The 15,139-nt window shown below is 34.7% G+C and overlaps 1 protein-coding gene across 1 annotated transcript; it reads right to left on the bottom strand.

Moving 5' to 3' along the window:
• Window positions 1-484: 484 nt before the first annotated feature.
• Window positions 485-14,831, bottom strand: LOC126978506 (solute carrier family 46 member 3). The gene is made up of 9 exons (XM_050827348.1): window positions 14,636-14,831; window positions 14,196-14,387; window positions 11,755-11,929; window positions 10,051-10,236; window positions 8,603-8,893; window positions 7,631-7,785; window positions 4,549-4,717; window positions 3,580-3,739; window positions 485-2,023 (listed from the first exon to the last, which is right to left on the bottom strand). Exons 1-9 carry the CDS (start codon window positions 14,666-14,668, stop codon window positions 1,945-1,947), a joined length of 1,440 nt encoding a protein of 479 aa, XP_050683305.1. The 5' UTR covers window positions 14,669-14,831; the 3' UTR covers window positions 485-1,944.
• Window positions 14,832-15,139: the final 308 nt, after the last annotated feature.

Below are 15,139 nucleotides of genomic sequence, written 5' to 3'. Positions count from 1 at the left end.
GTAGGCACGTAGCACGTAGGTCAGGACGACCTACTTGCGCACTTGTATCGTAATGTACTATGCAAGGTGTTACTGTATATACTCTCGTATCGCAGGGGGTTGTCGGAGTAGTCGTTCAAGTATTAAACCAATGGATTGATATAAACCAACAGCTGAATTTTACAAATGAACATCAATTTACAAATTCAGTAATTTCGCGGTGGTAAGTATAACCAATTTGCCTCGCACAGTCACTTAATAAATCTTTTAATTAGTTTGGAGCGTACTGTCTCTTTTCAAGGCCGGTAATTTAACTCTAAAACATCTGTTCCCTTTTCCCATCTGTTACTTGTCTGATTACCTCTTTTCTACAGTAAATTCTAACAGGATAGGACAGGACGAATCAATAATTCTATCAGCAACACTCAATCTTACTAACTTCTTACTTACTTATCCTAATTGATATAAAAGTGGAGATTATTCTACAACAAATAAAACAAAGAAGTATATGCATAGTGGAGTTTATTTTATATTTATTATGTTACACATCTGATGACAATATGCTCGATTTGACAAGCCTCGGACGCTTTTTGACATTTTTCTAAACTAGGATTAACTTTTGGTATCAGAATCAACTAATGGTAAGTGATCATATCACACGTACGATTAATGATCTTTACTAATATCATAACAATTTGAAAAAATCCTAGTTATTATTTATTATAAGCTTAGTAACGCATGGTAGAAATTTGTAAAAATTTTTGTGTCGAGGTAGAAAATTCGATTGGACCTTTCGATTTGCTTAAAAATATTTATATATAAATTAAAAATAGTTAAATACTAATTTAAAAATAATTGATATATATTTCGAAAGAGGACAAGATATTAATTCTTATTATGTAGACGAGCCACCATAGGATGTATGCCAGACAGCATAGATTGGATTAACCAAAAATTTAATTCAATTCTACTCCCTGAAGTAAATACAGCGTTATAGTCAAGATGTACAAGGTATCCAGAAATAAGGTATACATAACATACTTACACAATACCATCAGCCACCACCCGAATGTTCACATGTTTTACCCTACAACCTAAGGTGGATATTGGTTAAATTCGTACTAAAAATCGTACTAAAACCATAGTTTCGCGTTGATACCGTCACAATTTCAATGCAACAACATCTATAATGTTAAATAACAATTCAAACGATTTTCAACAATTCTTGCAACAGTACGCGGCGCCGTTATAATATCGTCGAGATTATATCTCGTGCATGGAAACTTCACTTAAGGTCAATATTCGATTTGTTACTAAAATTATACTTACATCTAATTATTCGGCTGTTCGGCTACAACTGTTTATTATATATTACATATATACTTATACATTATTTTAATATATACATAGCACCAGCCACCTAAAGGGAATTCTAAGTACTCAGTCTCCTAATGTCAAACGCTGCCTGTGGTGCAAACATCGGTGTTTCATGTGAACGGCAAGTAATCTTTTTTTTATATTAAAATCGACAAGACAGTGTCGTGTCGTGTCGTGATTGAGATATCTCTATCGCATGGTGAATGATATTGTCCTGCGCAATGCGAATTCTGACAATACGCGTGCGCGGTAGATAGCGGCCAAAATTCGTGCGCCATTCTTAACTTCCACCCGCACCTAAATAGATATTAATTTATTGATTTCACGGTCTTAGAAAAAGTACTGAATATCGTGCTACCAGCAATGTTAAAACTTAAAACAGCGCTCATTACTTAGCAGTGGCATAAATAACAATTTAAATATATTCGACTTGCATTGTCGAAAATAAAAATAAATAAAATGTATATAATATCAACAACGAATGTAAATCTTGTTTAGTTACATTTTCCTAGGACAACATGGAATGGAACAAAAAGAATTACAGAGTGAAATGGAACGTTAGTTATTAAGTATCTTAAATATTAATCATTATTCATCTGATATTCGCTGCTCGTCTTCTTTCTGGTCTGAATCTAGTGGGCGGCCCTTCAGCAATATCTCCATTATACTGTAATTAACATTAAAATTAATATACAGGATGTCCCAAAGTTATGGGACATGAAGGGAAAGTACCTTAAATATCGTTGATAGGGTATTTTACTGAAATAAGACTTTATGTTATTTTTAAATGTTAGTAATTCTGCATTCAAAGATTTTCTAAAAAATTACTTGCCTCATCTGGGACTCGAACCGACTTAAAACTATAAAAAAAAATCACACCTACTTTTATGATGCCAATCGAAAGTATGGCCTAAAACTAATAACTCTTCTTAAGTAACATAGTATTTTAAAAGAAACAAGCAACGTAAAATGTTTGAGTCAAATTTCAAGAAAGTTGTTTACTGCCGACGACGACGTCCCTAAAAGTAGAGATATTATCATTCCATACATAGCATTGATTATTCGTAAATAAGTACCCACTTCATAATTAAAATACTTTATGGCATAGTTTTTTATTAGTTTAAAAGCGAGAACGTGAGCGAGTTACAAACAGAATTGTGCCATATCATATCGAGTATTCACAATAAAATGATAAGAAAGTCAAAAGGCAGCGGACTCATTAAAAGATTGGCGATTTGCGTAAGACAGGAGGGATCACATTTTGAACATTTAATTAATTAATTTACAAAAAAATACCCACTTAATTGACTACTTTCTCGTATCTACATATCATAAAAGTAGGGGTGTTTTTATTACATTTAAGTCGTTTCTATTCTCAGACGAGGCAAGTATTTTTTAGAAAATCTTTGAATGAAGAATTACTAACATTTAAAAATAACATAAAGTCTTCTTTCAGTAAAATACCCTATCTACGATATTTAAGGTACTTTCCCTTCATGTCCCATAACTTTGGGACATCCTGTATATGTTTATTACATATTACTTGATATTACATTATTATTAAAACTTTCGTGAGACATTGTTTATTTTTTTATTAACTAGCTGACCCAGCAAACATTGTATTGCCATATAAAGTAATAAAAAATGTTTGTGTTGTAAAAAGTAGATGCAACCGATTCTCAGACCTACCAAATTTATTGTACTACAATTATTTTAAGTATTGATCGATTGCCATCTTGCAACCCTATAGGGGATTTGTGGATGGAACAGAATAATATAAAAATCGCGATACAAAAATAGGGGCTGATCGTACAGGGTTGAAAATTTAGAGTTGTATGTATTTTTAACGTTGTATCATAAAAAAATAAAAAATTACGTCCAAAAAAATAAAAATAAATTTAGGGGTGGGGACCACCCTTAACATTTAGGGGGATGAAAAATAGATAGTTGCCGATTTTCAGACCTACTGAATATGCATATAAAATTTGATAAAAATCAGTAAAACCGTTTCGGAGGAGTAAGGTAACTAACATTGTGCCACGAGAATTTTATATATAAGATATCATTCTTTTAGTAAAAAGGACCTCAAAAAACTAATTAAGAATAAGAGAGCTTGTATGAAAGGATTGATGCGCGTGAAGGATCGGCAAATAAAGATCTGTGAAATCCCCTTTTTGGGACGTATGAATGGAAATTGGAATAAATCATACACAAATAACTTACAAAGCCAATGTGAAGACCACAGCCTGCGTGGACATGGTAAGGTAGAATATAGAGTTGATATAGTCCGTATCGATTGTCGCCTTGTACACTTGGGTGTAAATAACACTTGCGAACATTCCTACTACATTCTCCATCACCAGCAGAAAAGCAAACGCCACACCTGCAAAGTGGCACAATAATTGTAGAATTACTTATTTGACTTTGAATGGACTAGCACGTAGTTTATTTGATGGTAGGTTTTATGACTGTCATCTATGAAGAATTTTTTATGAAAATTAGGGACGAGACGGGCAGGATGTTCAGCTGATGGTAATTGATACGCCTTACCCATTGCAATGCAGTGGCGCTCAGGATTATTGAAAAACCCAAAAATTCTGAGCAGCACTACAATTGCGCTCGTCACCTTGAGACATAAGATGTTAAGTCTCATTTGCCCAGTAATTTCACAAGCTACGGCGCTCTTCAGACCGAAACACAGTAATGTTTACACATTACTGCTTCACGGCAGAAATAGGTGCCGTTGTGGTACCCATAATCTCGCCGGCTTCCTGTGCAAAGGACCCTCCCACTGGTAAACATACACGAAACTAAATATTACTGATAAATTTTATGACAGTCAGCTATGGACTAGCACGAAACTTAATTGGTTGTTAGATCTATGATAGCAATCTCTATGGACGACCATAAACCTTAATTGAGTTTAGATGATCGGCCAGGCACATTCGTGTCAATATCTTAATATAGCCCAGGTGGATGGATTAACGAACCACGGCTTACAAATTTAAATGCCGATACTTAAGGTTTGCCTTTGTTAGCCTTGGCTTGTGCATCACCCCAGTACTTCAAATAAAAGAAATATCAACGGCGCATGATTCATCATTTGGTATCCGAAAAATTAACAGTAATTAATCGACGCTTAGCTTGGTAACCAAATAGTGCGGATTTATATATTAATAATATGCTCTTAACCTCTTTCAGAAGGCGCCAAGAGTTTGGATGTCATAGAGCGGATGAGCGATACGACGCAGGGCCCGAGGGCCGCAGCCGTCGCTCCAACGAACATCGTGCTACCCTCCGTTGCCTGAGCGTAGATGAAGTGACCACACATGTGGGCCGCCGCTCCTAGCATCACGATGACCTATAAACATAACAACAATACATTGATACAGCGAAGAAAATGCGAACCGAACCGGACTAAAAGCATGGAGTCAACGTCAAACTACAAAGTAGTAACGTCAAACTACAAAGTAGTAACGTCAAACTACAAAGTAGTCACGTCAAACCGAAAGCGAAGCGTTGCGGGACGCCACTCGTGTCAAAATTTTGTAAATAAAAACAACCGTAGCGCTACCCTCTTCTTTCTCGTCTCGCATTCGCTCTCTGTACTTTAACGCCGTGTATAAAAAAGGAAGCTATTACAACTATCTTGCTCACACCTCGCTTCCCGCGCTCGCCTCTGGTTTGTCCTACTAGCGTGCCACACCTATCGGTTCGCCACGTATTCGGTTTGCTTTCGCTTTTCTATGTGACTAGATTCAATCGATCCTATGCATATGAATCAAAATGAAAACGCTTTTGGTTCGCAGACTGTTTGGCAATAGCTATTATGTTGGAATCTCACACGACAAATAATAGCATGCTTTGTGTCAAACTTTGGAGCTATGTGGGGCGTTGCTGTATACATTTAACTTTATAGGTATATAGGGCTTTATAGTATATTTCCTGAAAAAACATTACCTAATGTCTTTTCACAGTAATATTTTTTATATCGCTATTTAGTTACTACATAATTAAGCCGCTTGCATTGTTGGTTTTAGATTTGATAGTCAAGCTATCTATGTCAGCTTGATGTGTTTACAAGCGCTACCAATGCCATGAACTGTCATAAGACATTTGTCATTTTTGACATTATTTGTCATTTTAAGTTCACGATATATGATTGACTAGATTAGACATCCCAATTATTATATTTATTTAACGACTTACTTTGTTAGTACTGTTTTATATAATTATAACTATAATTTTAGAAATAACTATAATAGCATATTGATCTTTGGTTAACTTGATTCGTGTAACTACAGTAGTGCCAACTAACAGTTGGTAGCATAATCACTGTGACGGTCGTGCGCTATATAAGCCGGAGTGCTCAGTTCGAGAGAACATTACACACTGTTAATTGAAAGCGGTAACGCTGCCCAAATTGTATAAAATATAATAGTTATTAGTGGAAAGTGTACAGATATTTCAATTTTAAGTGCGTTTAAATTACCAACCCCTTCTATATCTATGAGATGGTATTAATCAAATATCGGACAAGTTGGGTCTTCAAGATACATTGTTTCTTCTGCAGAGTCAATCACGACCATCGTGTTCACGAAGCATCCTTATACAAACAATTAATTCAAGCTCTATAGGTCCGCAAATGCATCCAATATACGATAACTTATATATATACAGTTAATCCTTTATTACTTTTTATGAAATAATTTATATTATCTAAACACGACTCATATACTCATAGTACAGCCATTGTAAAATATCTATTTGATTGTTGAAAAGAGTGGCTGTTGAGTTTCTAGTATGTCCTTCTCACGAGCTAAACTTTTTACGAAAATATGGTAAATTCAGTAATTTAAAAGAAATATTTGTAGTGACGATTCAAAAGCGCTTAGTTTAAGCCTTATTATATAAAGTTTATTTGTGTTTATTAGTGTTCGTGGATTTGTGTTGAGCCTACAAAATCTTAAATGAAAGGTCAGCTAAGCTGAGGTTATAAATGGTGCGACCCAAAATGATTCTTGTTTCAGATTGTCACGTTTCTTCCACATTTTATTTCTATGACGGCATTTTGTTTTGAAAACATAAGTCGAGTCATTTTCAATTAATTAGAACCATCACGCCGTAGTCCAAATTCTCTGGTATGATGTATTTACATATTAGCGTCAAAGACAACAGAAAGGGCAGATCAAGCACTTATTAAAGAGAAACTCGCTAGAGTTTTAGACGGCAAGAAGTCAGGTGATGAGCTGAGATCGCTCTAGCAGTTTGCTATTGCCTCTCGAATTGGCAAGAAACCAACGGAGCTCTAGCGAACTAGCTCTCGAATTGGCAAGAAACCAACGGAGTTTGTAACGAATTCTCGCAACTCAAATAGCTTTTGGAAAAGAATCCGACATTAAAATATTGAAGTTTTAGATCTAAGACTCATCATCATCATCATCAGCCGGAAGACGTCCACTGCTGGACAAAGGCCTCCCCCAAAGATTTCCACGACGATCGGTCCTGCGCTGCCCTCATCCAACGTATTCCGGCGATCTTGACCAGATCGTCGGTCCATCTTGTGGGGGCCTACCAACACTGCGCCTTCCGGTAGTAATAAGGACGAAGAAGGAATTTATAGGACTCACTGAGCACAAATATAAGAAATATATTAAAGCTTATTGACAAAAAAGGCTTAGTACAGTAAAGCAAATTATATAGAAGACAATTAAGGCATGGTTCTTGACTGGTTCTTTGCAGGCCACCTAACACCTGGTGTAGCTTGATGACGTTTTCCAAGTGTTGTTTAAATATACTATGTTATGGTTACTCACTATGGTGAATAAATATATTTCTATTCTATAAGTGACCTATCTAAACGTGGTACTAGGGTGGGAGGTTGTTTTCTCAAGAAGCCCTCTAGATGGGGGGTATCAGATCTTGTAGCCTTCTTGAGAAAAACTATTTTCTTCCTGCCCCGAACAGAAGCGGGCAAGCATTTTAGTTTGAAGTCATTAACTAGTTAAATGACTTGGCAAATTATACTTTACATAATTGTGGTGCTCTGCTTAGAATTCCTTTTTTTTTGAGAATCCTGAGTAGTACGGCATTTTAATAGGTAAAGCGTATCCCTTAGTCTTCCTTTTTTTAATTACTACTTATATCAAGAGGGAGTCCATTAAGTTCAAATTCATATTTACAAATTCTAAAATTAATTGAATTAATTCAATATTTTTTTCCAATAATACTGACATATCAAAATAAAATAGTAAATATATTATAGTCTTCTTACTGTATCCTTCCAATGTAAGACTTTATTCATTAATGGAATTCCAAACAATGTCAATATAACATATGAAGCGCTAAGATATGTTCTGAAATTGCTGTACGTTGTTGAATCCCATTGAAATACTTTCAACGTGTACATATGTAGAAATGGTTTTTCATCTGGAACAGAAATATATTAACTTATAATAATGATATATAGAATCATGCTTGTGAATGTGCAGATGGAACAAGATCTGATACTAATTAGATTTATTACAAGGGCTTGTTCAAAGTCATGCCTAGATTCAGTTAATGGTTTAAGTCAAGTGTATAAATATTTATTTGGAACTAATTCAGGGCTAGTTTTAGTCACTTTTAGGTACTTATTTTGTACTACAAAATTTCCCACAATCCAAAAAGTCGGATTTCATTAGAATTGTAGTGAAATAAAGCTGAAGAATAACAAGTTTTGTTGCAGAGTTACTGTATGTAATATCTTTATATATATATATATTTCTTGTGTGCGTGTGTATGTCACTGAACTCCTCCTAGACGGCTGGACCGATTTTGATGAATTTTTTTGTGTGATTCAAGGGGATTCGAGGATGGTTTAGATTCACAATTGAAGAACTACCTTCTAAACGGCTGGACCAATTTTGATGATATTTTTGTGTGTTCCAGTAAATTTGAGATTCGTGTGTGTCTTCGGGTGGATTCGAGAATGGTTTAGATTCACAATTAAACTACCTCCTAAACGGCTGGACCGATTTTGATGATTTTTTTGTTTGTTTCAGTGAATTTGAGATTGGTTTAGATTCTCAATTCCGTCCATATAATATAGTTCTCCTGCTCATGTTGTTATGTATGTATGTTAGTGAACTCCTCCTAACGGCTGGACCGATTTTAGACGTGTGTACAGGACAACGCCAACGTCTGTTGGGTCCACTAGTGTATGTATATTAATAATAAATAGTTTCTATAAAGTAACTGTGCTCACCTCTTTGGAATGTATAAAACGCTGTAGATATAAGCAAGAACCACAGAAACATCCTCCGATTGTGGGAGCGTTTCTTTGTCAATGTGGTCACGCTCTGTTTAATATTATTCAAGTCGAAGAAGTCCTTTATCGGGTTCCGGACACCCGCGTCTCTCATCGAGACTTGTTCCGCGCGACTTTGCCACTTTAGAGTTAAAACGCAATACAGTGTTGCTAATACCATTAGCGAAGTGTTGATAGCGAACATAGCTGTGAACGATCTGTCTACAAGCCTCTTGTATATTAAATCACCTAGAAAATATAATAAAAATTATGTTATTTCATAACTTCACACCACATATATTAAGAATACTAAGTTGTTGACTAACTCGTGGGACCTTTCGCTGATGATAATTTAACATAATATGGTGAGGCACAAAGTTGTTTGGCTTCTCACCGCTAAAAAGCAATCACGCTTTATTTGTACAGCCCAACTCTAACTGAAGTTAGCCGTAAATATATTAATGAGCGGCGATATTAAGTTCAAGGCGATGCTCTTGTCAAGATAGTACAGTGAGATAATATTGCGTAGTTTGAAATTCAGAAGTCGATCTAATATTTACTTTTGTATTAAATAAAAAAATCTATTTGTGAAGACTTATACAGCCCACTGGTTATTTATTAATCCTGACAAATGAGGTACGGGATCCGGGTTCGAATCCAAGCTGGTGTAAACGTGGGATGATATTGAAGTGGGGTTTTGGGGCTGGACAATTTGTGGGAATTGTATTAATGATTATTATTTTTAATTCTGAATAATTGCAACAGAAGTAGATTATCTTTAAATTGTTTTATAAGTTATAGCAGTATAAACTGCTCAATAGCGTTACAATTAGGTTTGCTCTGTTTGTAACACTATTGGATCACCGAACTTGTGATGTTCTGTAACGGTTTGAGTGTTGTTGCCGATCTTATTCACCGGTGCCGATGTTTTTATGTGCACGTGAGCTATTCCGTCTTAGCGTGTAAAGCGTAGCATTGGATGAGGATCGTTTCGCGGTATGCTACGACAAAAGTTGTTATGTGATGCGTTAGGACTCAATACGGACAGCGTATTGAGTCGTAACGCATCACATAATTTATGAAAAGGTTTCTTTTCATACACTTTTACACAATGCTTTTTCTACTACATTTATCACGAAGAGTGTTGCGAAGAGCTATTTGCCGCAATCCATGCCGCCGAATCACACGCCTCACTTAATAGTAATTATAATAGAATGTAATCAACAAAACTATGGGTTTAGCTTTCTTGAGCAGAGTTTCAAGGTCGATATTACATGGGTACCACCTAAAAAGCGATGTTCACTTGTGGCGAATCATCTGATCGATTCGCTTGTTCACATAAAAATTGCTGCTACGGAAATTTTCTCACCATTAGATTACCATGTAATTTGATTTTAAACTCTTACCAATTGCAATTCCAGTTGGCATAGTACTGAGATATACCACGTCCAATATACCAACCCTCAATGTTCGATTCTTCAGCGAGGACACATCTGCCAAGTAGGCGAAGCACCCAGTGAATATAGCCAAGTCGGAGCCGGTGAGTGCGCTTGGTAACGCAGCCAAATATATAACGTATTCCACAGGCCATGCTAAAATGTACTCGGTATTTATATATTATACTGTGTAAATATTACCTTTTCTTCATTAAAGAGCTCTTGGGCGAGTGATATAAAGTGTCATATATTAAACTCGATTTAAGTAGATAAAAAGGCAACGACTTTTCAGATATTATTTGTAAACGATATATTAAAAATGTGATTTTGAAATCACGTATTGAAAGCCTCAGAGAAAAGCCTCAGCGCTGAGAAAAATGGTTGCAAGAAACTCAGCGGGGATTTTCGATGTTTTAACAGCCGAATAGATCATTTATATCTTGCACTGTCATCATTAGACACGGAATTAGCGTTATTATAACAACGTAATAGTTTTGCTCAAAGTGCCTATAATTCGGTTCCTACCGGACAGGTCTACGTAGCATCAAACGAACTACTACATAATACTAAACTATTTACAAAATAAAAAAGCATAACCATAAGATAACATGAGCTCGCTAAGGGCTCGTATTATCTGACATCTCGACAGCCCATAAAGATATGTATCTTAACGTCTCAAGGTAGAATAAGTTTTATATTAAATACAATGATAATTCTGCTTGATAATAATTGTTCCAGTCATCTTGATACACAATATTATCTGTAAACATACGCGAATCTACTAAGGAAAATGTGAACACAGAAACATAAATAATTATTTTTTTATAATACGGGCTCCCAGAAATTGCCTTCATATTGATGTGATGACTGGGCCGAAAGTACGTCATTTATTTAAGTACAAACAAGCGGGCGGAAAATGTATATGATGTATCTAGCCTGTTCTTCATTAATTGCATATTGAGTTTGAAGGATTTCGTAGACTAGCTAGGCACCTGGCTAGTTACATTTTATATTCAAACTATTTTTGAAATTTAAAATTGATCAATATCAAAACATTGTAGTTATTTATATATTTTTTTATATTACGGTAAGGGTAAGGGTCGAGACGAGCAGGACGTTCAGCTGATGGTAATCGATACGCACTGCCCATAACAATGCAGTGCGGCTCGGGATTTTTGAGAAACCCAATAATTCTGAGTGGCACTACAACTGGGCTCGTCACCTTGAGACATAAGATGTTAAGTCTAATTTGCTCAGTAATTTCAGTAGCTACGGCGCCCTTCAGACCGAAACACAGTTATGCGTACACACTTCTGCTTCACGGTAGAAATAGGCGCCACGGGAACACACAGACACCGAATGTTTGTTAATTTTTAAAAACTCAAATGAATACTAACTTTCTACCATAATATATTTCTATCTTTTAAATAGGCTTTTCCACTTTCGGGGGAAGCAAAAAGTATAAATAGATTGGTAAAGATAGGTTTAGATAGACGATAACATGACATAGGTATGTTTTGAAGTAAAACTTCTTCTAGGATGGTGTGGATTGTATTTTATGAAACGAAACGTAAAAGAGACATTTAAAAAATTATTTTTAAGGCTTAGTCTGAGAGAGGGAGATAAAACGCGTTTCTATTTTAACTAAATAAAAATTGCAGAAATCAAACATACGGTTCATAGCAATGATGGTCATCATGAAGGAGAAGTACAGTTTTCCCAAGAGCCCCGCAAGTAGTATTATCTTTCTCCCGCGCTTGTCGCTGTAGGCACCGATAAAAAAGGCAAGTACGATCGGCACGGCGTGGTTAGCGATGCCATTCCACTGGAAGAATGTTGATGCTGTGACCTGCCCACAAGTGAATAATAATAGGTAGAAAAAAACATTGCGTGCGTACAAAGTACACATGTCAGAAGGGAAACCTGCATGGTGCATGAACCTCTAAACTGCATATGAATTCCTGGTACGTGTTGCTAGGGTGACACATGATTTCAACCGCTATGAAAGACATTCGTACCACCACTAATATATTATAATAATATGTTCTTGTATTATAATAATATGCGCTTGGAGTCAGAATATATTAAGGTATACTCGCGCCATACTTAAGACAATGTCTTCTATAACTATGATCACCTGGTACCAAAACATTGTCCTTTCTCATTATGTTAATTGTGTAAAGTTCATTATGTGATAAATATTATGAATTGATGTGACTGCTCTTTTTACTGTTGCTTTTTCGTTTCATCCACTTTCAAATCACAATGATGATTAAGAAGTTTTTCACTTTAAAAGTATGCATATTTCTGTCTCATTCTTTACCGGCTTCATACTACACATTTTTGTATTTGTGTCTCTTACCTGTCATTTTTTCCATTGCATCCGGTTTGAAATCACAACGATTCTAAAGAAGTTTCACTTCAAAAAAAATTTTACCAATTACTTTGTTTTGTTGCAAAGCTATATTACAAAAAGATATATTCTCCACCCTTTAAAAATGTATGATAGGCAAATACTCTATAATTATATATCTATAGCAGGTTTATTAAAGGTTAATATCAGTTGTACAATCGCCAAATAAATGATTATATTCAACTTAAAATTAGGATATAAGTAAAATCCAGAAAAAGCAAGAAACTAAACTGCTATTCTAAAAATATTAATAGTTTTAGTAGTTATACATTTAATATTGTATGTTCAAACTGCAATTAACATAATATGAATGGACTCAAGGAAACACAAAATGGAGCCATAAGTTTAGAAGAATCTGTGACATTAATTGACCTGTGCAGAATTTAATAGAGCTGCATGAGTAACAAGATGAACATGAATGATAATATGCAAAACATTTAGTTACATTGGCCGGGAGCAAATAGTACCAGATATTACATAGTATTATGTAAGATTTGGAATCACATTTACAATATTCATTTGCAGTACATTAACCATAAGACATTCAAAATGTTTGATGTTAATTTTTATACATTATATTCTAAAATAACAAAGTAAACACTGTCCTAGTATTGAGGAAATTATATTATATAAAATCCTAATTGGGACTCAAATACTCAATTTATTAAAGCTACCTACTAATACCTGGGTAACACAGTAACACTTTATTCTGCCATAATTAGTAAATATCGGGACGGTTCGGATTATTAGAGTGTACAAAACATGAATAAAATAAAAAAAATATGACATCTGGATTCGGACTTCCAGATTTCCCATCTGAGTTATTATAGCCTTGTATATAGTGACAAAATTTGCCTTTGTATTCTAATGTTATCATAGCTGAGTTTTCATAAAAACACAGATAAAACGACATTTTTTAAAATTGAAACCTAGCTAGATCGATTTATCACCCCCGAAATCCCCTGTATACTAAATTTTATCAAAATCATTGGAGCCATTAGCCATATATATACAAGAATTGCTCCTTTAGATATAAGATGTGTCGGAATTATTGTGTTATGATTTGAAGGTTGTTGTAGTTTAACATCTTATGGCTTAAAGTGATGAGTGCAATTGTAATGCTGCAAAGAATTTTGGTTCAATTATGAATCCTGAGTGGCTAAGCATTGTAATAGACATGAATCACTTGCCGTGAGATCACATTTTCTCATAAAAAATCTAGCTAGTCAGGTCAATGAAACTGTTAAGAAATACTATTTTAGACAGATCCAACCAACAAAATAGTTAAACACAAAATCATCTGCTCATCTTATAAGTAGATTAAAGCCAAGTAAGCATTTTACAAACTAAGTGGTCTACTCAACCTTTTAGAATTTTACTAAATACTACTGTAAGCAAGACATGGAATTGCATACAGCACTATACCAGCACACACTTTCTCTATATGCACACAATATGCTGACTTGAAGCAACTCAGCATCAGTGTGTAATACATTTTACATCACTACATGACAGGAAGTTATATAGTAAATGACACACCTGGATAGAAATGTTATTCATGCACATGTAGATGATATGGTTACATCTGCCAGATGGTACTCAACAAAAGACCTTTTAGTTAAATTGTTATATATATATATGATATATATAATATTATATATTTATGATTATTCTATAATTTTATAATTAACAGAGTTATTACCTGTACTTCTTTATTGATTTCATCATAGCTACTTATGTTGTAACAGATCTCTTCACTGTATCCATGATTTACAGTGCATGTTCGGAAGAGGTAAAATGTCTGCTCCGGCACACTGGTTATCATGTATGCCATCATATACAAGAACATAACAGGCTCCACTGTTATTAATTGATACCACGGTGTTTCGTTTGTCTACAATGAATAATTCATACTGAAATTCAGTTTTATTTTATAGCATTTCATTGAGTTGGGTTAGCAAAGTTTGTAATGCAGAATTTACACCAAACTTAAAGAAAAGTAATATTATATAAATATATTAATTTAAGGCCAACGCTAATGACCCAATAACTTATACACAGTTAGAAAATTCACAATTCAAAATGTTATCTAAACATAATATATTGATACTTTATAATATTTCAAATGCATGTTTTACTTACGTGAAAGATAGGTGTACTACGTTGAGTGACCATTTTATTTGTTTGGAATAACTAATTAAAAAAACTAACATAAACACTGTATACAATACCATAAGTCCGCGCTCTATTAAGTTTGTTAATATAGTTGCGATTTAGTGGCTAGATTTTAGCCTTTTTAAAGTTGAAGCACCGAGTGGCTCAGGACTGACTGCGAACACTTGATGGTTCACTGCTGACACTTGACACTGACAGTTGACACTTGAGCCTTGACAGATCCATAGAGCATGAATTCTAAGATTTAAGATTTTATAGATAAATTATGTTAAGATTATTATTATTATAAATATGTATAGATTAATTATATAGCAGGAAGAGTTACGCAGTTAGATTTAATGAAATATTTGCAAGTGTTAGGGTGAGAGAGTAGTCATATGGCTTGCTTGACTGACAAGCATATTGTGAAGCATAGATAGAAGTGTTCATCTTCTATCTACGATTATACGCTAGTTCTATGCGTCTTAATTT

The sequence above is a fragment of the Leptidea sinapis genome, chromosome Z (assembly GCF_905404315.1).
Source record: "Leptidea sinapis chromosome Z, ilLepSina1.1, whole genome shotgun sequence".
Taxonomy (NCBI): domain Eukaryota; kingdom Metazoa; phylum Arthropoda; class Insecta; order Lepidoptera; family Pieridae; genus Leptidea; species Leptidea sinapis.
This window is presented reverse-complemented; position numbering and strand designations above follow the sequence as displayed.